This window comes from Zalophus californianus, chromosome 7, assembly GCF_009762305.2.
Source record: "Zalophus californianus isolate mZalCal1 chromosome 7, mZalCal1.pri.v2, whole genome shotgun sequence".
NCBI lineage: Eukaryota > Metazoa > Chordata > Mammalia > Carnivora > Otariidae > Zalophus > Zalophus californianus.
Genome location: NC_045601.1, coordinates 51088172 through 51105591, shown reverse-complemented (window position 1 = coordinate 51105591; position 17420 = coordinate 51088172). Strand labels below are relative to the sequence as shown.

Sequence of the window (17420 nt, the reverse complement as noted above, 5' to 3'; positions counted from 1 at the left end):
AAAGCTAGTCATATGGCCACTTGCAGCCTCAAGGAAGGCTAGGGTATGCAGTCTTCAGCAAGGTGCCAGGTGCCCTGCAAAACTCACAAGATCTGTTACCGAAGGAAGAAGGAAAAATATCCCCAAGAGAAGTGAAAACATATGTCCACACAATGAATGTTCACTGCAACATTATTCACAACAGCCCAAAAGTGGAAGCAACCCAAATGTCCATCAACTGATGAGTGAATAAATAAAATGTGGTATATCCATATAATGGAATACTGTTCGGCCATAAAAAGGAATGAAGTAATGATACATGTTACATCATGGATGAACCTTTATGCTAAGTGAAAAAAGCCAGTCACAAAAGGCCACGTGTTGCATGCTTCCATCTATATGAAATGTCCAGAATAGGCAAATCTATGGACAGAGAGTAGATTAGTGGTTGCCTAGGATGAGGGGCGAAAAGCAGGAAAGGTGTTGGAGAGAAAATGGGAATGACCGTTACTGGGTATATGGCTTCCTCTTTGGGGTGATGAAAATGTTCTAAATTTGACTGTAGCGACCAAAAACCATTGAACTGTGTGTCTTAAATGAGTGAATTGTATGGTATGTGAATTATGACTCAACAAAACTGTTTAAAAAAATAAATAAAAGCAGATATAGGGAAGGTTTCTAACTGTGACCACTGAAGGCATAAGCGTGGGAAGAAGTAAGACAACTGTGTCCCTAGGAATTTCAGGAATGCATTCTTCAATGCTGCAGGACCCAGAGAATCTGGCCAAGTGGCCAAATTTCATCGATTATGAGATCTAATAGATAATTAGGTTATCTATTATCTAATTATTGAGGTGATTATGATTAGATCTGTAAACCGGCAACAACTAGAGGGGGAGAAATAGGTTTTTCAAAGCACAAATGACACTGAATAGTGGGTAAAAATATGTTATAATTGTTAGTTTTTGTTAAATAACATTGCGTGAAATGCCAAGATTTCATCTAAAACATATATTCTCAACAGGGAAGATATCACCCCTAAGGTGGCAAAAATCCATTCTTGGTAGCCAAGAAAACTTCCTCTTTTTACACAGAAAGCACAGATACACACATTACACAAACAGGCAGTTTATCTATGGCTTTAAAATTTCATGGGGTGGGGTGCTGATTAGGAAAAAAATTATCTAAAAAGGATCTTTGGGTCCATGATTTTCTGATTCCTCATTCATATATACCACGAGCTCCGGCTATGTGAATTAAACTATTACAAGTTGAAAATGTTTGGCTCTGGAGCTTGTTCATTCCTCTTGAAATGCTCATGGCACCCAGAAGTCCCAGCTTTTCTGCCTAAGATACTGGTTGTTGCCTAACTGTGTGTCATCTATCAAACATTCTTCTGTCTCATGCTGAGACTTTATGCCACATGGTGCCAGCTACCAGAGAACTAAAAAAGAGATGAAAAAGATTTACCTATGCATAATCCCTTCTCAAGTTCCCTCTTCCACTCTCGCGCCTACCCCTGAAATAACAAACTTTGACAGGCAGGATAAAATAGGTGATTTTTCCCCCGCTCACTTTAGCTACCACCCTCCTCCCCCCGAATCCTCCCCCTCCACCTCACACAGAAGACTTACAGGGCGGGCCCCAGCCGAAGAGGTCAGGCAGATGACATGATCATCTAAACCCACAGCCCCTCCTTTCTCTTCTCTTCCCCCTCCCTGTAACATAACCTTCCTGTACAGCACTTTCCCCTATCTTAATTGGTCTATTCTACCCCCATTTCAAAGTTGAAAAGGATCTGATTTTCATTTTCAACCTAACTTCACACAGAGTGCACTCTCCCGGAAAAGATGCTTTTACATTAACTGCAGAATAAAAAGCTTTGACTCCTGGAAAGACATTCCAGACTCGGAGATAAGATGGAGGTGATTCCTGCTTTAGTTCTTGGGATGGAGGAAAGACATGCAGCCTTTGTCTTCTGCTCCTCTGTCCTCAGATTTCTCCTCCTCTCTAGGAAGGTTACCCTGAGCCGCGGCTTTATCCGTCATCCTCAGTCGGCCTGGGAATGACTGGGCACAGCAGTGACCTGGTCTTGCTACTACCAGAGTCCTGGGGCTGAGAGCATATACTGGCCTGGTGTAGGGGCCCCATGACCCCTCTGCCACCTGCCCTCCCTGCCATCTTGCAACTACCCCAATACTCCTGAACACTGAGAATCCAGGCCCCACATCCCCCATTCTTGTGCCTCATTTCAGGACCACCGCTTCTGGCCTGGGTCTCTTTCTTCCCTCAGCATCAAAAGGAATGTTGTCAGCTGGCTATTTACCTGTCTCCAGGCAAGGAATTCACCTGAGAAGGGGGTAGGCTTGTCCTGACTCTCAGTCCTGAGTCACAGGGCAACCTCCTTGCACATCCACAATCCAAAGCATCCTTTTTTTTACCCATCTGAAATATTTTTTTTAGTTTCCAGTTTTCAATTAAGCATTTTTTTGGTTTTGAATCAAATGTTGGCCCTTATAATCTAGTCACGTCTGTTCCCAGCAGAATTCAACTGTTCCTATGTGCTCTTTATAAAATTGTTTGAATAGTGAACATTTCAATGAAAGTAAGAAACTACCTTTTTACATGAAGTCATCTGAAATCTTAGAGCAGAACTATCTTATCTAATGGCTCTGACGTTTAAGGAAAGCAAAAAGGAATTTTAAAGAATCCCCCTCACCCCGGCAACAGCTTTCCCAGGTTCATTTTACTCAGGGATATGCTTTAAATGAAATTATTCCAGATTGTAAAATAATAAGTAAAATATAAAGGCAGTTCAGAGCAGGAAAACAGGACCAAGCTGAGATCTCCAATTTGCATGTGGTACTATGCAATTACTTTTATGACCTACTTTCATACATTTTTAATATGATAGAAAATAAAGGCTACTGTCAAAACTTCCCATTCTTTCTATAAGCTTGAAGCATAGCTGGTGGGCTCCCCTCTGTTCTAATGAAGTGGCTGAGCAACTAATTTCCTAAGCCTCAGCCTCCTGGTTTAAATCACAGCATAACCAGCGTCTCTCCCTAGTCTCCTTACCTGGAGCAATCATTTATGTAGCAAACATATATTGAGTGCCTACTGTGTGTACCAAGCTCCCTTGTTGATACTGACTCTTCAGTGAACCTATAGAAGAATGGTTCCATTATCCTGAAACTCTTATTTGAACCTTTCGTTTTTACAAAAAGTTCACAATGACTGTAACTAAGAATTCTTGTTTGGTAAAGTTTGACAATGATGGTGATCCTCTGGGCACATACCCAAATGTCTGCCCCCTGCTCCCCCCCGTTTATCTTCTAGGATTCATGAGTTGTTACTCATGTACGTGAATGTAAATCACAGAAGTGCTGAAACCTATCAGTGAGAAACAAGCCCAAGACACCTGTTAGGGTCCCCAGTACTTTTGTAATGGACTTCAAGGGACTTGCCTAAGAACCTCATCACATAGCTTCCACAAAGAGTCTGTGGAATAGGGTATTCCCAATAAAAATAACTCTTCTCTGCCTTTTTTTGAGGCACATATTTGTAAGTTCAGGTCTGGATGTGAGTACTACTGTAATTGGTGAAATAGTCTCATTACTTTATATTTGCCCTTTTGGAGAAGGCTCTCTAAATCCATTTGTATATTTAGGTCATTCTCAGCCTGAATAAATGAATATTAATATTTCCCACAGTTTTGACAAAATCACACTGTTTTCACAAGAATTCCCTTTTCTTTCTTTTTAATGTAAAGTACACACAGATTTACCATTGGCCCGAAACATAAAAATCCAACAACAGTGCCATTCATCTTGGGTCACTCATCGTGTGTATAGAATTTCTAATATGCTTGCTGTTCTTCTTTCTCTTAATTCTTAACATCTCTTTCTTTGTAATAAGGATGCTATAATTCCAGCTGGAAATCATTGGCTTCACCAAGAGGATCATCATCATGCTGAAAATTGAAGTTGCCAACTTGCCACTAGCCCAATGGGAGAGAAAATGGCCCCCGGCCACTTCTGGTGATCTGCAAGTGCAGTGCCCACAGTTACATATCAGCCAGAGGGGTCTGAAATGATGGCAGGAGGCAAAGTATAGCACCTGTTACACACCACGACCGTTCATAACTTTGTGTTGCTGAAAAAGCCTTGGCCACTTGCAAGAGTGTTTTGTGTTCTTCCACTACAGAATGCACTTACCCTAAAGAGTAGAGGCGGCATTGCTTGCTGCGGATTTGATGAGCTAAGCCAAACCTGTCATCAAGACAGACTGACCAAGGCTTCTTTGCAGGGCTGGAGTCAGTAGCGAGGCTGTCTGTGCTCATGTGATTGCATGCAATCTGTAAGGATTCGAAATCAATATGAATAATTTAAAGTGTTGGATGATAAATGGCAGGTAGGGAGTAACTGCTTCCCCAGTCCCTGAAAGCCATAACAGGAGAGTTACATCCTTCTCCACTGCTAACTACTCCTTTCCCCAGGGAAACACAAGACAGCTGTCAAATGTTCAGAGGAACTCCAAACACTGGATCTAGAAGGAAACCTGTGGAGACTACAGGTAGGCTTGAAGGGAAGCTGAGAGCTACTATAGCTGTATAGCACAGAGTGAGCAAGGGCGAACAAGTCAGGAGCAAAGGTGGCGGAGAGGAGGGATCCAGAAAGGCTGTGTTAGCCTTGGAGGATGAACAGAAGTTGACCAAGAAGCTGAGATCAAGGGCATTCCAGACATGGAGAACAGTGCTGGCAAAACACCGAGGTCTATAACTCACAGTGTTCCTACAGGAAGTTTTAAGATATGATGGTGGGCACGGGTCTCAGAAGGATACAGATTATCAATTCCTTATCTCAGGCAGATAAGCTGGGACCACCGTGGTCCAGAAAGGTAGCATGCGTTATCCCAGGTAAACAGCTGATCAAGGGCCAAGTGAAATGAATTTGCCATCCCTGTTCCCCAAACCATTTCTTTGTGAAACAGTGTACTAATGAGCTTCCTCCTAGGGGAGAAGAGCAAGAGCCCCACGCAGAAAGGAAGCTCTTCCTGAGCTAACCAAAGCGCTTCTTTTAACTCATCCATCAAAATTAGATAAGGAAACCAAAGGGAACATGTATCTAAATCAAGCAGAAGCAAGTCTCTGATTTCAAATGCACATTAAGCTAAGACCCTGTATAAGGAATTCTGACTTGTGTTTAAGGCTGGCACAGTGTGCATGCCTGAGGCTGCTGGAACCAAAGAAAGCAGGTTCTGTGACCAAGGTATTCTTCTATGGCCAGTATTACATTACTGAGCATCAGTTTTCCCCCTAACCCCTCAAAATGCCCATCATCATCATGATGCTCCATGAATCATGCAGCAGCTCTGGCTGTCACATCATGAACAACAGAGCACTCCATGTGCAAACGATGTTCTCAGGTTCATTGCTCTGATTCACTGGAAAACATAACAGCAAATTATTTTCTTCTGAAGAAGATACTCTAAGTTTGCCCAATTATTTTATTCAATGGAGCTTCCAAAATTCTAATCTGAATAGCTTATATAAACGGAGCCTATTCAATGGATATGGCATCTCCCTTACTCGTGCCATAATCTAGGGCTGCTGGCCTGGAAAAATCATCCAGCGCTATTTATCAGAGATAAAGGAGAGAGTCCATTGCTAGGATTTGGACAATTTAGAGGGAAGCTTAAAATATGAAACCCTATATATGTATTCTTCTCCCTCAACTGATGTCTTATCACTGCTTAAAGGGAAAAAATAATAGAAAATGGAATTGAATCTTCTCTCAAGCAACTATTACAGAATACATTTATTAAGTGGGTGCATCAACATGTTAATTTGTATAATTCACTTCTTACTATTCTCCCACCGATAAGTGGAAATTGTGCCTCTGTCTGCCCACTTCCTAGGCCCCACTCACCCACCAAGGGAGGAAAAACTGCTAATCTAATTAACCAATGTTCGATGTGTTCACTGGGCCCGTGTTAGTAGTGGGCAGTTTACTGTGCCTTAAACATCGGCACCTTCATTGTCGCTCTGCCCCACGCTCTGACCCCCTGCAGGTGGTCAGTTAGGCAGTTCTGTAGGCCCCTAAAGCATAGCTGGACCTCCTAAGCCTGTCCCATTCGCTCTAGGGCAGCTTCCTAGAGTACTTTTATTAAAGTGGTATGATGATGCCCATTTCTTTGTGCGTACTCTTCCCTAAGAACCTCCCTAATCACAGAACAGGATACGGACATTCACAGGTTCTTGTTCCTAACTTTCTCCTAACACCACTGAAACTTAAGTCTCGCCTCTCCCGCCATGTTTCTCAAGGTGTGGTCCACCTACATTCTGGTGGATCCGGGAGGTACTTGAAAATACAGATTCCTGAGGCCCACTCCGGATCTGTAAAGTCTGAATCTTTGAGGCGGATGCCTGGGAACATGCATTTTAATACACTCCTCCAGGTGATTCTTCTGCAGGTGGTCCTGTGAGTTTACAGACACCCTTTTGTAAAGCCCCACTGAAATGATCCAGCCTGGCCTCACCTGCGCCTTAGCAAATTCAGGGAGGAGGCCACACTTGGGACTGAGCTTTAAAATGAAAACAGCAACCCCTCCAAACCCACCCCTAGCAAAAAGCCAGCCACGCAGGCAATGACACTTAGGGAGGGGCCTCCAAGAATCAGAAATAATAAGGGTCAAGGTTCAGGGCACTGAGTTCAGCTGCCCTTCCTTTCAATGTTGGGGAGGAGAGTTTTAGTCTATTAAAGCTGACACTTCAAGCATTTCTTCTTCCGCAGATTTCATCTTGCACAGATATATCCCTGCTGAAAAGACATTCTTTTCCATTCAATCTCTCTGCTAATGTTGCCCTTTCCTCTCCTCGCTCAAAAATATAACACAGGAGTTTTTCCATTTTAACCATTTATTAACCATCTCACTGGTAGACATTAGCTTTTGAAAACAACTAGGAGTACTCGGTAAAATTCAGCTCCTAAAAATTAATTAAATATTGATTTTTCAAACTTTCTCATTAAGATTTCTGGTCAGGGCTTCAAGAAACTCTTGCAGGCAAAATAATTGAGGGCAGTAACTCCTAGCTAAGCCCCAACTCCAGTAATTATGTTCTCTCTCTCTAATTCCCCTTGTAATTTTAGCAAATTAGGCCTGGACAAAGGAGAAGAGACTCCAGGAAAAAATATTTTCTGAAATGCATCTTAGTTATTTAACTTAAAGGGATTCATTTATTTTTTTAAATATTATTTACTTACTTATTTTTTAATCTCTACATCCAATGTGGGGCTCGAACTCACAACCCCGAGATCAAAAGTCACATGTTCCATCGACTGAGCCAGCCAGGCAGCCCATAAAGGGATTAGTTTATTCCCATTTCATTTGGTATCTCAAAAGATGGAACAGAATTTCTGGCAACCCATAAGCAGAATCTGGCAAAGGGAGCCCTTAAAATTTGGGGACTTCTGGCAGAATCACTTCAATGATCAATTGCATGTTTATGTAATACCATTATTTTGAAAGGCAAAATTTAAGGAAAGAGTTGTATTTTTGTTGCTTTTATCCCGGGGTGTGTGTGTGTGTGTAGCAGTAAATATAACAGATATGATTGTTATAAAGTTGTAAAGTCTGCATCTCCAGGGCTTGGATTTTTATGTTATTCTTACAAATAGATAGATGGGTAGATGATTGGATGGATGGATGGATGGATAAATGGATGGATGATGGATGGATAGATAGATAGATAGATGGATGGATGGATAGACAGATAATGTTTTAAAATCTATTTTTTCTTTTTTAAAACAGCAACTGTTGCTTAATTTTGTGCTGCAAGGCCTGCTTCCTAGAGGCATATGGTTTGGGGGTGGCCATAAAAAGCTGGATCTGGAGCCTTTCCTTAGAACAGAGCACTGTGTTTATGATTTAACCATTTCTTGTTAGCAGCAGACAGCGTATCATCGACTCTGGAACTCAGAGATGTAATTCTGGTCTTTGACATTAGAAAACAATACCTAATTAAACTGAGCTCGATGTTGTGCACACTCTACCAAACATCCCATCCTCTGGTGTTTCCTTAAAACTTCAGGACCTCAGTGTCTCGTGCCATCAGGGCCACCACAATGTACAAGTCCAGGGGTGCCACCCCACTGAGGTCTAATGCCGCACTGTCCCCTGCCTTGTGTTTCTGTTTCTAAGCTCCCCTGGTCTGGGGAAACTCCCCCACCCATCTGTACCCCACCCCCACCCCCGTTAGAGAGCACACAACTCTCGCATCCCAGCTGTCTGCCAGTATGTGTCAGTATTGGATTCGGCTTGTCCACCCTAGTCAGTGCTGGCCACCAGGTGTTTAACAAATGCCTGCTGACTTGAGGAATGAATACATCGGTGATGCACACATCTAATGCCGGGCCTTGCTGCGCAAGCTTGAACACAGATTTGAGGGAGATCTTTTTTTTTTTTTTTTTTTTAATTTTAAAAAGGCAGCATAAGAGGATGGGGGTAGAATTTGCTTTAGTACCTTCAGAGGGTTTTTTTCCTCCCTGGCCCATTATGACTCACTACTGCTAACTGTGTGCAAATTTTAGGGAATAGTGACTCTAATATTCTTCCAGTTTTGTAGGCTTTCCTTGTCAAGATGAGTTCTAAATGAAGGCTAAGCCCCCAAAACAGCCAAAAAAACAAAACAACAACAAAAAAAAAACCAAAAACCTCTGCATTGCATAGAGAGGGGGAGGGAACACTGTTTAGCAAAAGATTCTGATTAAGAATCAGTTAGTGTCACCTCTGATGAGCTCCCACCTGCTGGCTTCCCAGTGACTTAGAAGTACAGAAAACATAGGACCTCGCCTGGGCAAAACGACCCCTGATTACAAAACCGCTGTGAGATCTAGAACTTTACCTCAGTTTTTCTGGAGGATGAAAATCCTTCTAGTGAGCTTCAACAACCAGATCTTTATTGTCACACTCATCAAACTGAATAATATGTCCATTTATCTACCTTCCCAACTAGTTTCTTAGCTGCTTGAGGGCAGAAACTGTATTCCCAGGGCCTGGCACAGCTCCTGGCACGAAGTAGGTGCTCAAAAATACTTAGTCAATGATGATCCTATACTACTCTCGGCAGAGTATAAGCTCACAGAACTGGGAGAAACCTAAGAAATAATTTAATAACTCTCTTCCTTTTCAAGATCAGAACAGTAAGAGCCAAAGAAGCAAAATAAATTGCCCAGGGTCACATCAGGCTACATTGTAGGATGCTTTTCTTTTCCCCTCAAAATGTTTCTCCTCTCAAAGTATAACTCATGGGAAAAATCCAAGAGGGGCTTGAAATAACCCTTTCATGCCTCATGAGCTTCTTCTAAGTAAATATGCCTTTTATAAGTTACAGAACATTAACCTGAAATACATATAAAATGGAATTTGGAGACTTTTACTTGGACAATTTATTTTGGGGGGTGGAGCCCACAGTTCTCAAATTCATAAGGCTAACACCTCACATTTTTCTCTGGTGTCTTAAGGGCTTCTTAAAGTAGCAGTCAAGGGCGCCTGGGTGGCTCAGTCGGTTAAGCGACTGCCTTCGGCTCAGGTCATGATCCTGGAGTCCCGGGATCGAGTCCCACATCGGACTCCCTGCTCAGCAGAGAGTCTGCTTCTCCTTCTCATCCTCCTCCCTCTCATGCTCTCTGTCTCTCATTCTCTCTCTCAAATAAATAAATAAATTCTTTAAAAAAAAAAAAGTAGCAGTCAAGAGGTCCTTCATGTAAAAACCAAACCATAAAATTAAAATTTCAACATTTTAATTAAGTCTATGAAAGTCCACCAAATTAATTTGCAGCAGCAAAATAAGATGAAATTATGTAAAGCACAGGGATCAATTTATCATCCTACATAACTCATGATTAATTCAACAAGCTTTAATTTCCATGTCTAGGTGACAGATACTAAGATCCAATTGTCTGACTGCATCATATGAAAAATGGGACTTTCTTTTACCCCTAAACTAGCCTTCCAAAGATCTAGAAACATATTCTCTCCACAGATGAAAAATGGGCTCTGCTGCCAGGAAGGTGTTGGAGGAGAAGTAGGATGCCCAGAACCAGTGGGCTGGAGGGGCACCAAGAGAGCCTGGGGCCTCCAGTGCCACACCAGCCCCCCAGGGCACCTTCCCAGTGGGCCTACGTACCTTCTAGGCAGGGTGAGTTCCTAATTTCCTAACACCTCTCAGTTCAGGGCAAAGTTTCCCTTGGGCTTTGATCTTTTCTATTGTCTCTCTGTCCCCGGGATCAGGCTACTTGAGGATGGAAATCTCCTGATTGGCGTGTCAAGAGCCATAGACTCTGCTTAGTGGACAGTCCCTTTCCTTGCTGGGGGCACAGACTCAGCCTAGGCGGGAGCTGTCACAGTGTGTTAAGTGACTAATAAAGGCCGATGCTCCATCATGATTTTCAGTGCAGTAAGAACTGAGTGCCTTTGGATTCGGTAGCTTCTCAGACTGCCTGCAACATCTCCTCGGCTCTCTGGCCTAGCGGGTCTCGGTCTGCCAAGCGTCTGTGGGAGAAGAGTGAAAAGGCATATTCCTCCAAATACAAAATGGAACTTGAACCTCCAGATGATGGTTTTGTTTTGTGACACACTTGACTGCCTACTCACGGGCATGAATCTGTCGCTTCAAATGGCTTTCCAAAGCAATTTGCTAAAGTGGATCTTTAAAACACGTCGGGATGAATCATTAAAACATTTCAAGATGACAATACCCTTGGAAGGCAGAAGATGCTGAAGCAAATGGGAGGCATCTTATCTGCCTCTAAGTAAGTGGATAAATTTAAGCAGCAAGGCCTCAGAAACTCTGTCCTTACCAAGTCCCTCCCGGGAGTCCCTGAGAACCTCCCCACCCCCTCACTGATCAAACCCTTTTTTAAAGGGGGCTGCTCAGCATCTTTCGCAGGGTTTCCAAACCCACTTGCACCTGGAATACAACCTGGGGGGTGCTGATGTATCTCAGGAACCTCAAGACTTCTTCATCCAGGGACTGAGCAGGACCCGCCCATGGCTGGAGATCTATATGCCACCGGGGACCCTGCAAAAGAGAGAAAACAGGTCCATGTGTAAAGGGTGGAGGCGCTCGCAGTGGGGGTGACAAGAACACAGACTATCAGCGGGGCTGCGCCTCTGCTTTAGCTGCTTGCAAAACGAACGTGTCAGCACAGGCGGTGGGGAGCCTGTCTGGAGCTGTTGTCATTAAGGTCACAACAGTCACAGGGAAGCAAACAGGTCCTGAGTAAGCCCAGCTACTGGGTTAAGCAAAAGACTGCAAAGGCCTGCAGACATCTGATTTCTGATCCAGAGCAAACTCCACTTGACTCCATCAGGCTCTCCCAACTGTGGCTTTGTATGACACAGTGCCACTCCCCATTCGAAGGAAAACTCCCCTATCTACTACGGTTTCCAAAGCTTCTAGAGCTTCAGAACTCTGCCCCTCCCTAAGGGACAGTTTTGTTGTTGAGGCATCATAATGCCTGAAATCCTTAGGGCGCTTGGGCGCCTTCCCCAGCACAGGGAGATGGGGCGGCACCCCTTGGTGTTCCAGATCTCAGCATGCCAGGCATCTGGGGCTGTGCACCTGCAGGAGAGGACCCTGAAGCTGTCCCCACCAGCGCCGACAAGGGTGGCCTTCTAGCAAGGGGCTGCCACCTTTTTTTTTTTTTTTTTAAAGTAGGCTCCACACCCAACGTGGAGCTGAATGCGGGGCTGGAACCCACGACACAGAGATCACAACCTGAGCTGAAATCAAGAGTCAGATGCTTAACCGACTGAGCTGCCCAGGTGCCCCAAGGGGCTGCCACCTTTCAGCAGAGGACGTGAGGAGCTCCCACAAGCAGAGCGGTTAGAGATGAACACTAGGCCCCCTTTTGTAGCAAGGGTGATGGGATGGATGAAGGGTTAGGGATCGCAGTGGTCTGCAAGAAACAAAAGTGGGATCCCCCCAGTTGAAGGGAAGCACTAGCCATGAAGTCCTTCCTCGAGTTCAAAGTCCCCCACCCATAGTTACCACCGCTTAGAAGCCTCCCAGAGGCTCGCTGTGATTCTAACCGGGAGAGTAGGGCTCAGGGTGTGGGGGTGGGGAAGCGGGTGGGTGGAGAGAAGCCCCGGCAGCTGGCACGGTGAATGTCTGACATAAGGAAAGACTCTGGGTGTCTTGGCGTAGGGGTTCCGGCACGGTGCTTAGACTGGGCCCTTAAACCGCTTTTACGATGAGGAAGGAGGTAAGGGAAGTTTCTGGGGACAGATAAATGGACCGTTCATGTAAACGTAAACACATTGTTCTTCACTCAGGTATTACCATGGTCTGAATGTGTGCGTGTCCCCCCACCCCATATTCACAGGTTGAAATCCTAATGACCAGTGTGATGGTATTAGGCAGGGGGGCCTCTGGGAGGTGCTTAGGTTATGAAGGTAGAGCCTTCCTGAATGCTATTAGTGCTCTTACATAAAAGATCCCACAGAGCTTTCTAGCCCCTTCCCTCATGGGAGGACATGGCGAGAAGGCAGCAACCCAGAAGAGGGCCTTTCCTGGAAACCAATTCTGCTTGTACCCCGACCCTGGACTTCCAACCTCCAGAACTCTGAGCAATGCAGGTCTGCACCTCCTTGTAGTAGCTGAGCGCCCTGCGGTTCTCTAGACTTAACGAATCCTCACTGATCTCCCACAGGCTGCCTTCTTCTCAGCTGCCAGTCTCCCGGGCGTGCGACCTGTGTCGTCTTAGAGGGGCTGTGCTGGGCTCAATGCTCTACTGATACGCTGATACTATCTGGAAATTCTTTAATAATTTTGGAATAAGGGGCCTCACATTTTCATTTTGTACCGAACCCCACAAGTGATGCAGCCAGTCTGCCCTGAGGGGCACCTTTTCTGGGTATACAGCCTCTTCTTATAGCTGTTCTTGTTCTGTGAAGGTTGAGCGGAGACTCTAATCAGAGAAAGCCTGAGAACATTAATATATCTTCCCAGTTAATACCGTACACCACCACCCCCCTACTTTTTTCCCCTTCTCTGAAGTAGATGCTGATTACCATTTGGTCAAACAATACTGAGTATCAGTCACTCTGCGCCAGACAGAGGTCTACACAGATATGAACAAAACCTGGACTCTCCCACAAAGGGCAGTCTGGTAACTTTGACAGGGAGATGCTGAAACATTAGGGAGAGCAATTCTTTTCGGGAAATTATTTAATTATGAAATCATACATTATAAGCACATTTAAATACAAATACCTCCCAGTTTTGTTTGGTCACGTTCTTCTCATATCACATGAGGGAGTGCCTTGCCAAGCTGCCACAACACAGTGCTCTTTGGGCAAACCTGTCTAGTCCTGGCGTTTAAAACTCCCCATGTCTTCATCCTATGACCACTCACAAGTGCCCCCCAGCATCTGGCCCAGGAGCCTCTTGATAAAAATAATAAAGTTCACACATGACGGTCTTCCTTGAAATCAGGGATCAGTAAACTCTTTCTACAAGGGGTGAAACAGTAAACAGCTTAGGCTTTCCAGGCCATACAGTTTCTGTTGCAATTCTTCACCTCCTGCTATAGCTCGATAGCAGCCACAGACAGTGAGTAAACCAATGGTCGTGGCTGTGTTCCAGTAAAATTCCATTTACAAAAACAGGTTACAGGCTGGATTTGGCCCACACGGCTGTAGTTTGCTGACCCCTGCTCTATTTGATTCTAATTTGGAGGCAGACTGGCCTAGAAGAAAGTGTTTACTTGAAATAATGCAAGAGACACAGATTAGGGATTCTAGATCACAACTAACTTTGTCATCTGGGTGACCTGGGTAAATATCAGTCAGAGTTCTAGCAGGATACAGTGGGCTCCTTCCCACCAGTGAATCTGAGAAGAATTTAATAGGAAAACTATTTACAAACGTTTAAGGAAACCCGTAAGGAATAATGCAATACCCACGGCTGGCAGCACCAGAGAGCCCTCACAAACCCTCAGCCTGAAGGAACAAGAAGGAATTTGTGGAACCCAGAGTGAGACACTGTGTGGACAAGGCATTCAATAAAGGAACAAAGCAATCCTGGCACATCCAGTCCTATTATATACCCACACTTGCTGTCAAAGGCAAAAGGTGGCAGAGAAGAGGGAGGCTACGGTTAGTCAGCCCCTGGGGGTGCAGAACAGGAAGAGAAGGGTGGAAAGTGGATCTGGAGAGGCAAATGGAAGGTCTCCTGCATCTCTTCCTTTGGAAAGAGGCAATGAGACTTGACCAGGGCGTCATTCATTCATTCAGTGGACACTCATGCCTCGTGCCAGGCTCTGGGTTACAATTTAACACAGGATAATTTAATATAGCTTTAACCCAATAAATGCAATGCAGTTAGGTAGGGGCTCTGATAGATATCTCTAGAGGGTAAATGGGGTCACAAAGAGATGGAGGACCCAAGCATAACCCCAACATAAATGCCAAAACATGCAAATGCAAATTGTGGCAAGCAGTCTCCACCGCAAGAAGCCCTAAAGCTTCCTTAAAGAGATTCCCTAAACACAGCAGGAGCCGCTTAACCTGAGCAAACACACATAAATAACTTCACAGATCAATAAGAATGAATCCGCATGGTGAATCAATATGGTAAAACTATAGAATTATCTTCAGGACCGGCAAACAGGATCCTATTGCAATCTGATATTTCTCATTTCCAACCGAGTGTTGACCATGACGCAGCTCAACATGGCAGCCGGAACAGTGACGAGCAGCTGAGGAATCTCAGGTGGAGGTACAGTAGAAACATACAGCGAAGAGATGCCCTAGAAGTAATCCAGCTTAATGCTTTGGTTGAGCTGTTTAAAAAACATTTCACATAAAGTAATATTCTTATTGGAATCAGTCTGACAGCAGTTCGTGATTATTTCCCCAAGGAAACCACTAGCTTTTATCATCCCTTTCAATTATCATTTGTCTTAATTCTCTAGCACACACATCAATATTTGTCCTTCCAAACATCCCGCCGACAGAATTCTCTGAGCACCTTAAAACACCAGTGGCTGGTGTTTCATAGATAACAAGCCAAAAACAAAACCAAACCAAAAACCTTTTTCTTTAAAAAAAAAATTTATCATGATTTTATCCCCCAATAATTCCCTAAATGCCGGCATACACTGCTATCTATATGCTCCAAACAGCATGTGGCCAGAATGATCCTACCCCCATCACTCCCAGGAGGTGGAAACAGGGATTCCCAGTCCTGTCTGCCAGCCTGCTTCCTCTCAGGATGGGTAAAGGAACAGCTTCAGCAGAAGCGGGTACTTGTACTATCATTCGGGGCTGGGCTGGCTGTCCCCAGCAGACCTGGGCTAAAATGTCAAATGGAGGCCACACAATGAGCTGCCACAGAGAAGTAGCCATCATCTTGAGCCATTGCAGGGACGAGGACCCCTCTACTCCTTTGCAGTCCATGGTCCTGCCCTTTGAACCACCAGGCCAGTCATACAAAGGAGGCCCTCCCCCAACATGGACAGGCAGCTCAGGGAAGACAGGCTTCCAGACTTCTGAGGGAAAGAAGCAGCCCCCACTTTGTTTGTGAAGGCTTTCTCTGGCACTTTCTCCAGACAACATGCATTGAAAAGTGAGCTGGCTTCCTCTAGTATGTTCTGAGTGCAGAGAAAAAATTTCCAAAAATTAAGATTAAGGACAGCAGAAGATATATACTGCTAACTCATGTTGTTCTGGGGCTATTTTGCAGACATCTGAGATTCTGCATCCCATGGGGTAAAAAAAAAAAAAAAAAAGTGATCACTGAGTCAGTCCAAGCCAGTGCACACAGATAATGGACCTGGTTCAAAAAGACCACAACAAGCATAGCCATGAGGCTTTCAGATATTTTTATAATTTATGATTTCAGCATTAAATTTGTTTCTTGAAAAAAAAATGATTCTTTCAGGCCAAAGAAACTGAATTCCAAGATTTCACTATTAGAAGATAGTGCAAAAAATAAAGCAATGTTTTAAAATACTCTTTTGCCTACCAGCCTACACTTATGCACATAATAGGAATGTCTTGATTCAAGACCACAAGTCCCAAGCAAAACTGGCTGCATTAAAAAAAAAAAAATTATTAAGAAAAGCAGACCCACCCATAACCCGGAAAGAGAGCCATCGATTCTGCCTGGTGCAAAGTTTTCGTTGTCTTGAAATCTGGAATAACAGCTTCCTCCTTCACAGGCAGTTTCCCCCGCACACATGAATGACCTCATGGAGCCACCATAGAAACTGTCAGACAAGGACCATACCACCATCAGTTACATGAGCATTTTTTAACATATTTGTGTAAAATACAAATATAAAACAAGCCAAAGGAAGGCTACTAATGGTCCATTCCTCTGTGTTCTGATGCTACAGTTCTTTAGGGATGAAATTATAGGATGAGTGATTCAAATGGTCAGTTTCTTTATCGTGCTGGTCGAGTGCGATCTTTTTGTAAAGTTTCAGTACTCCCAAAATGCACATTCCCACAAGTGAGTAAGTTCCTGACAGGTTTTAGAACCAGCAATTTTCCATTGGGAGAGATGGCTAACCATTGATTGCATTTCAGTCACGCCCGTGGAAAAGAACACGGTTGTGAGTCCTTGAGTCAAACTAAACAACCCACTGACCATGTGTTGATGTGCTGATGTTGGGGAAGTCTAAGCTTTCTCTGAGAAACAAACCCAAAACAAGCAAAATATATTTTTTTTGCAATTGTGTGCTAATTAGGAGCATCTGTTAGTGGGCAGGAAACAATGATTGAAGGAAATTGTTTATTCCTTTTTAGAAGAAGAAGTAGGTTGTGGGAGTTGTAGGGTTGGGGGAGGGGGGCACAAAACAGGGCCCAGGGAAGAACCCGGGTCCAGGTGCAGCTGAGAGTATGCGAGCATCAGCCACTACCTTTCTGTAATGCCCTTAGATAATCATGGTTTTTAGGACTTGGCCTGAGTGAGTGTGCAGGGCTCTGGGCGTCTCTGGGGTGGCAGCTTACACACCTTCCCCTCTACATGCTCCTGAACTTTTTTCTCACAGTTAGTCCTGCTTCCAAAAGAGCAGGGGTCTCTTTGGGGTCTGCCGCGGAAACAAGATGACCAAGGGGACGTCATCGTTTGGAAAGCGTCGCAATAAGACACACACATTGTGCCGCCGCTGTGGCTTGAAGGCCTACCACCCTCAGAAGTCCACCGTGGCAGATGTGGCTATCCTGCTGAGCGCAAGAGAAAGTAGAACCGGAGTGCCAAGGCGAAGAGACGAAACACCACTGGGACCGGTCGAATGAGGCAGCTAAAATTTTATACCGCAGACTCGGGCACGGATTCCCTAGAGGAACAACACCTAAGCCCAAGAGGGCAGCATCCAGTTCATCTTAAGGATTTCAACGATTCGTCACACAATAAGTGTTCTGGTTTA

The 17420-nt window shown here is 44.3% G+C and overlaps 1 protein-coding gene and 1 pseudogene across 7 annotated transcripts in view; one reads left to right on the top strand and one right to left on the bottom strand.

Annotated features, from left to right (window-relative positions):
• METTL24 (methyltransferase like 24) overlaps window positions 1-17420 on the bottom strand; it is a 112935-nt gene that overhangs the window by 67875 nt on the left and 27640 nt on the right. For 4 of the 7 annotated variants that reach the window (XM_027601176.1, XM_027601180.1, XM_027601179.1 and 1 more), the window contains exons 2-3: window positions 10964-11062; window positions 4197-4336 (exon numbers count right to left, since the gene is read on the bottom strand). In XM_027601176.1, coding sequence (XP_027456977.1) covers window positions 4197-4336; window positions 10964-11062 — 239 coding nt within the window. Of the gene's footprint in view, window positions 1-4196; window positions 4337-10951; window positions 11063-17420 lie in introns of all 7 variants that reach the window. The other 3 variants (XM_027601178.2, XM_027601177.1, XM_027601175.1) reach the window with 1 other exon arrangement.
• On the top strand, window positions 17098-17380 carry LOC113926382 (annotated as a pseudogene).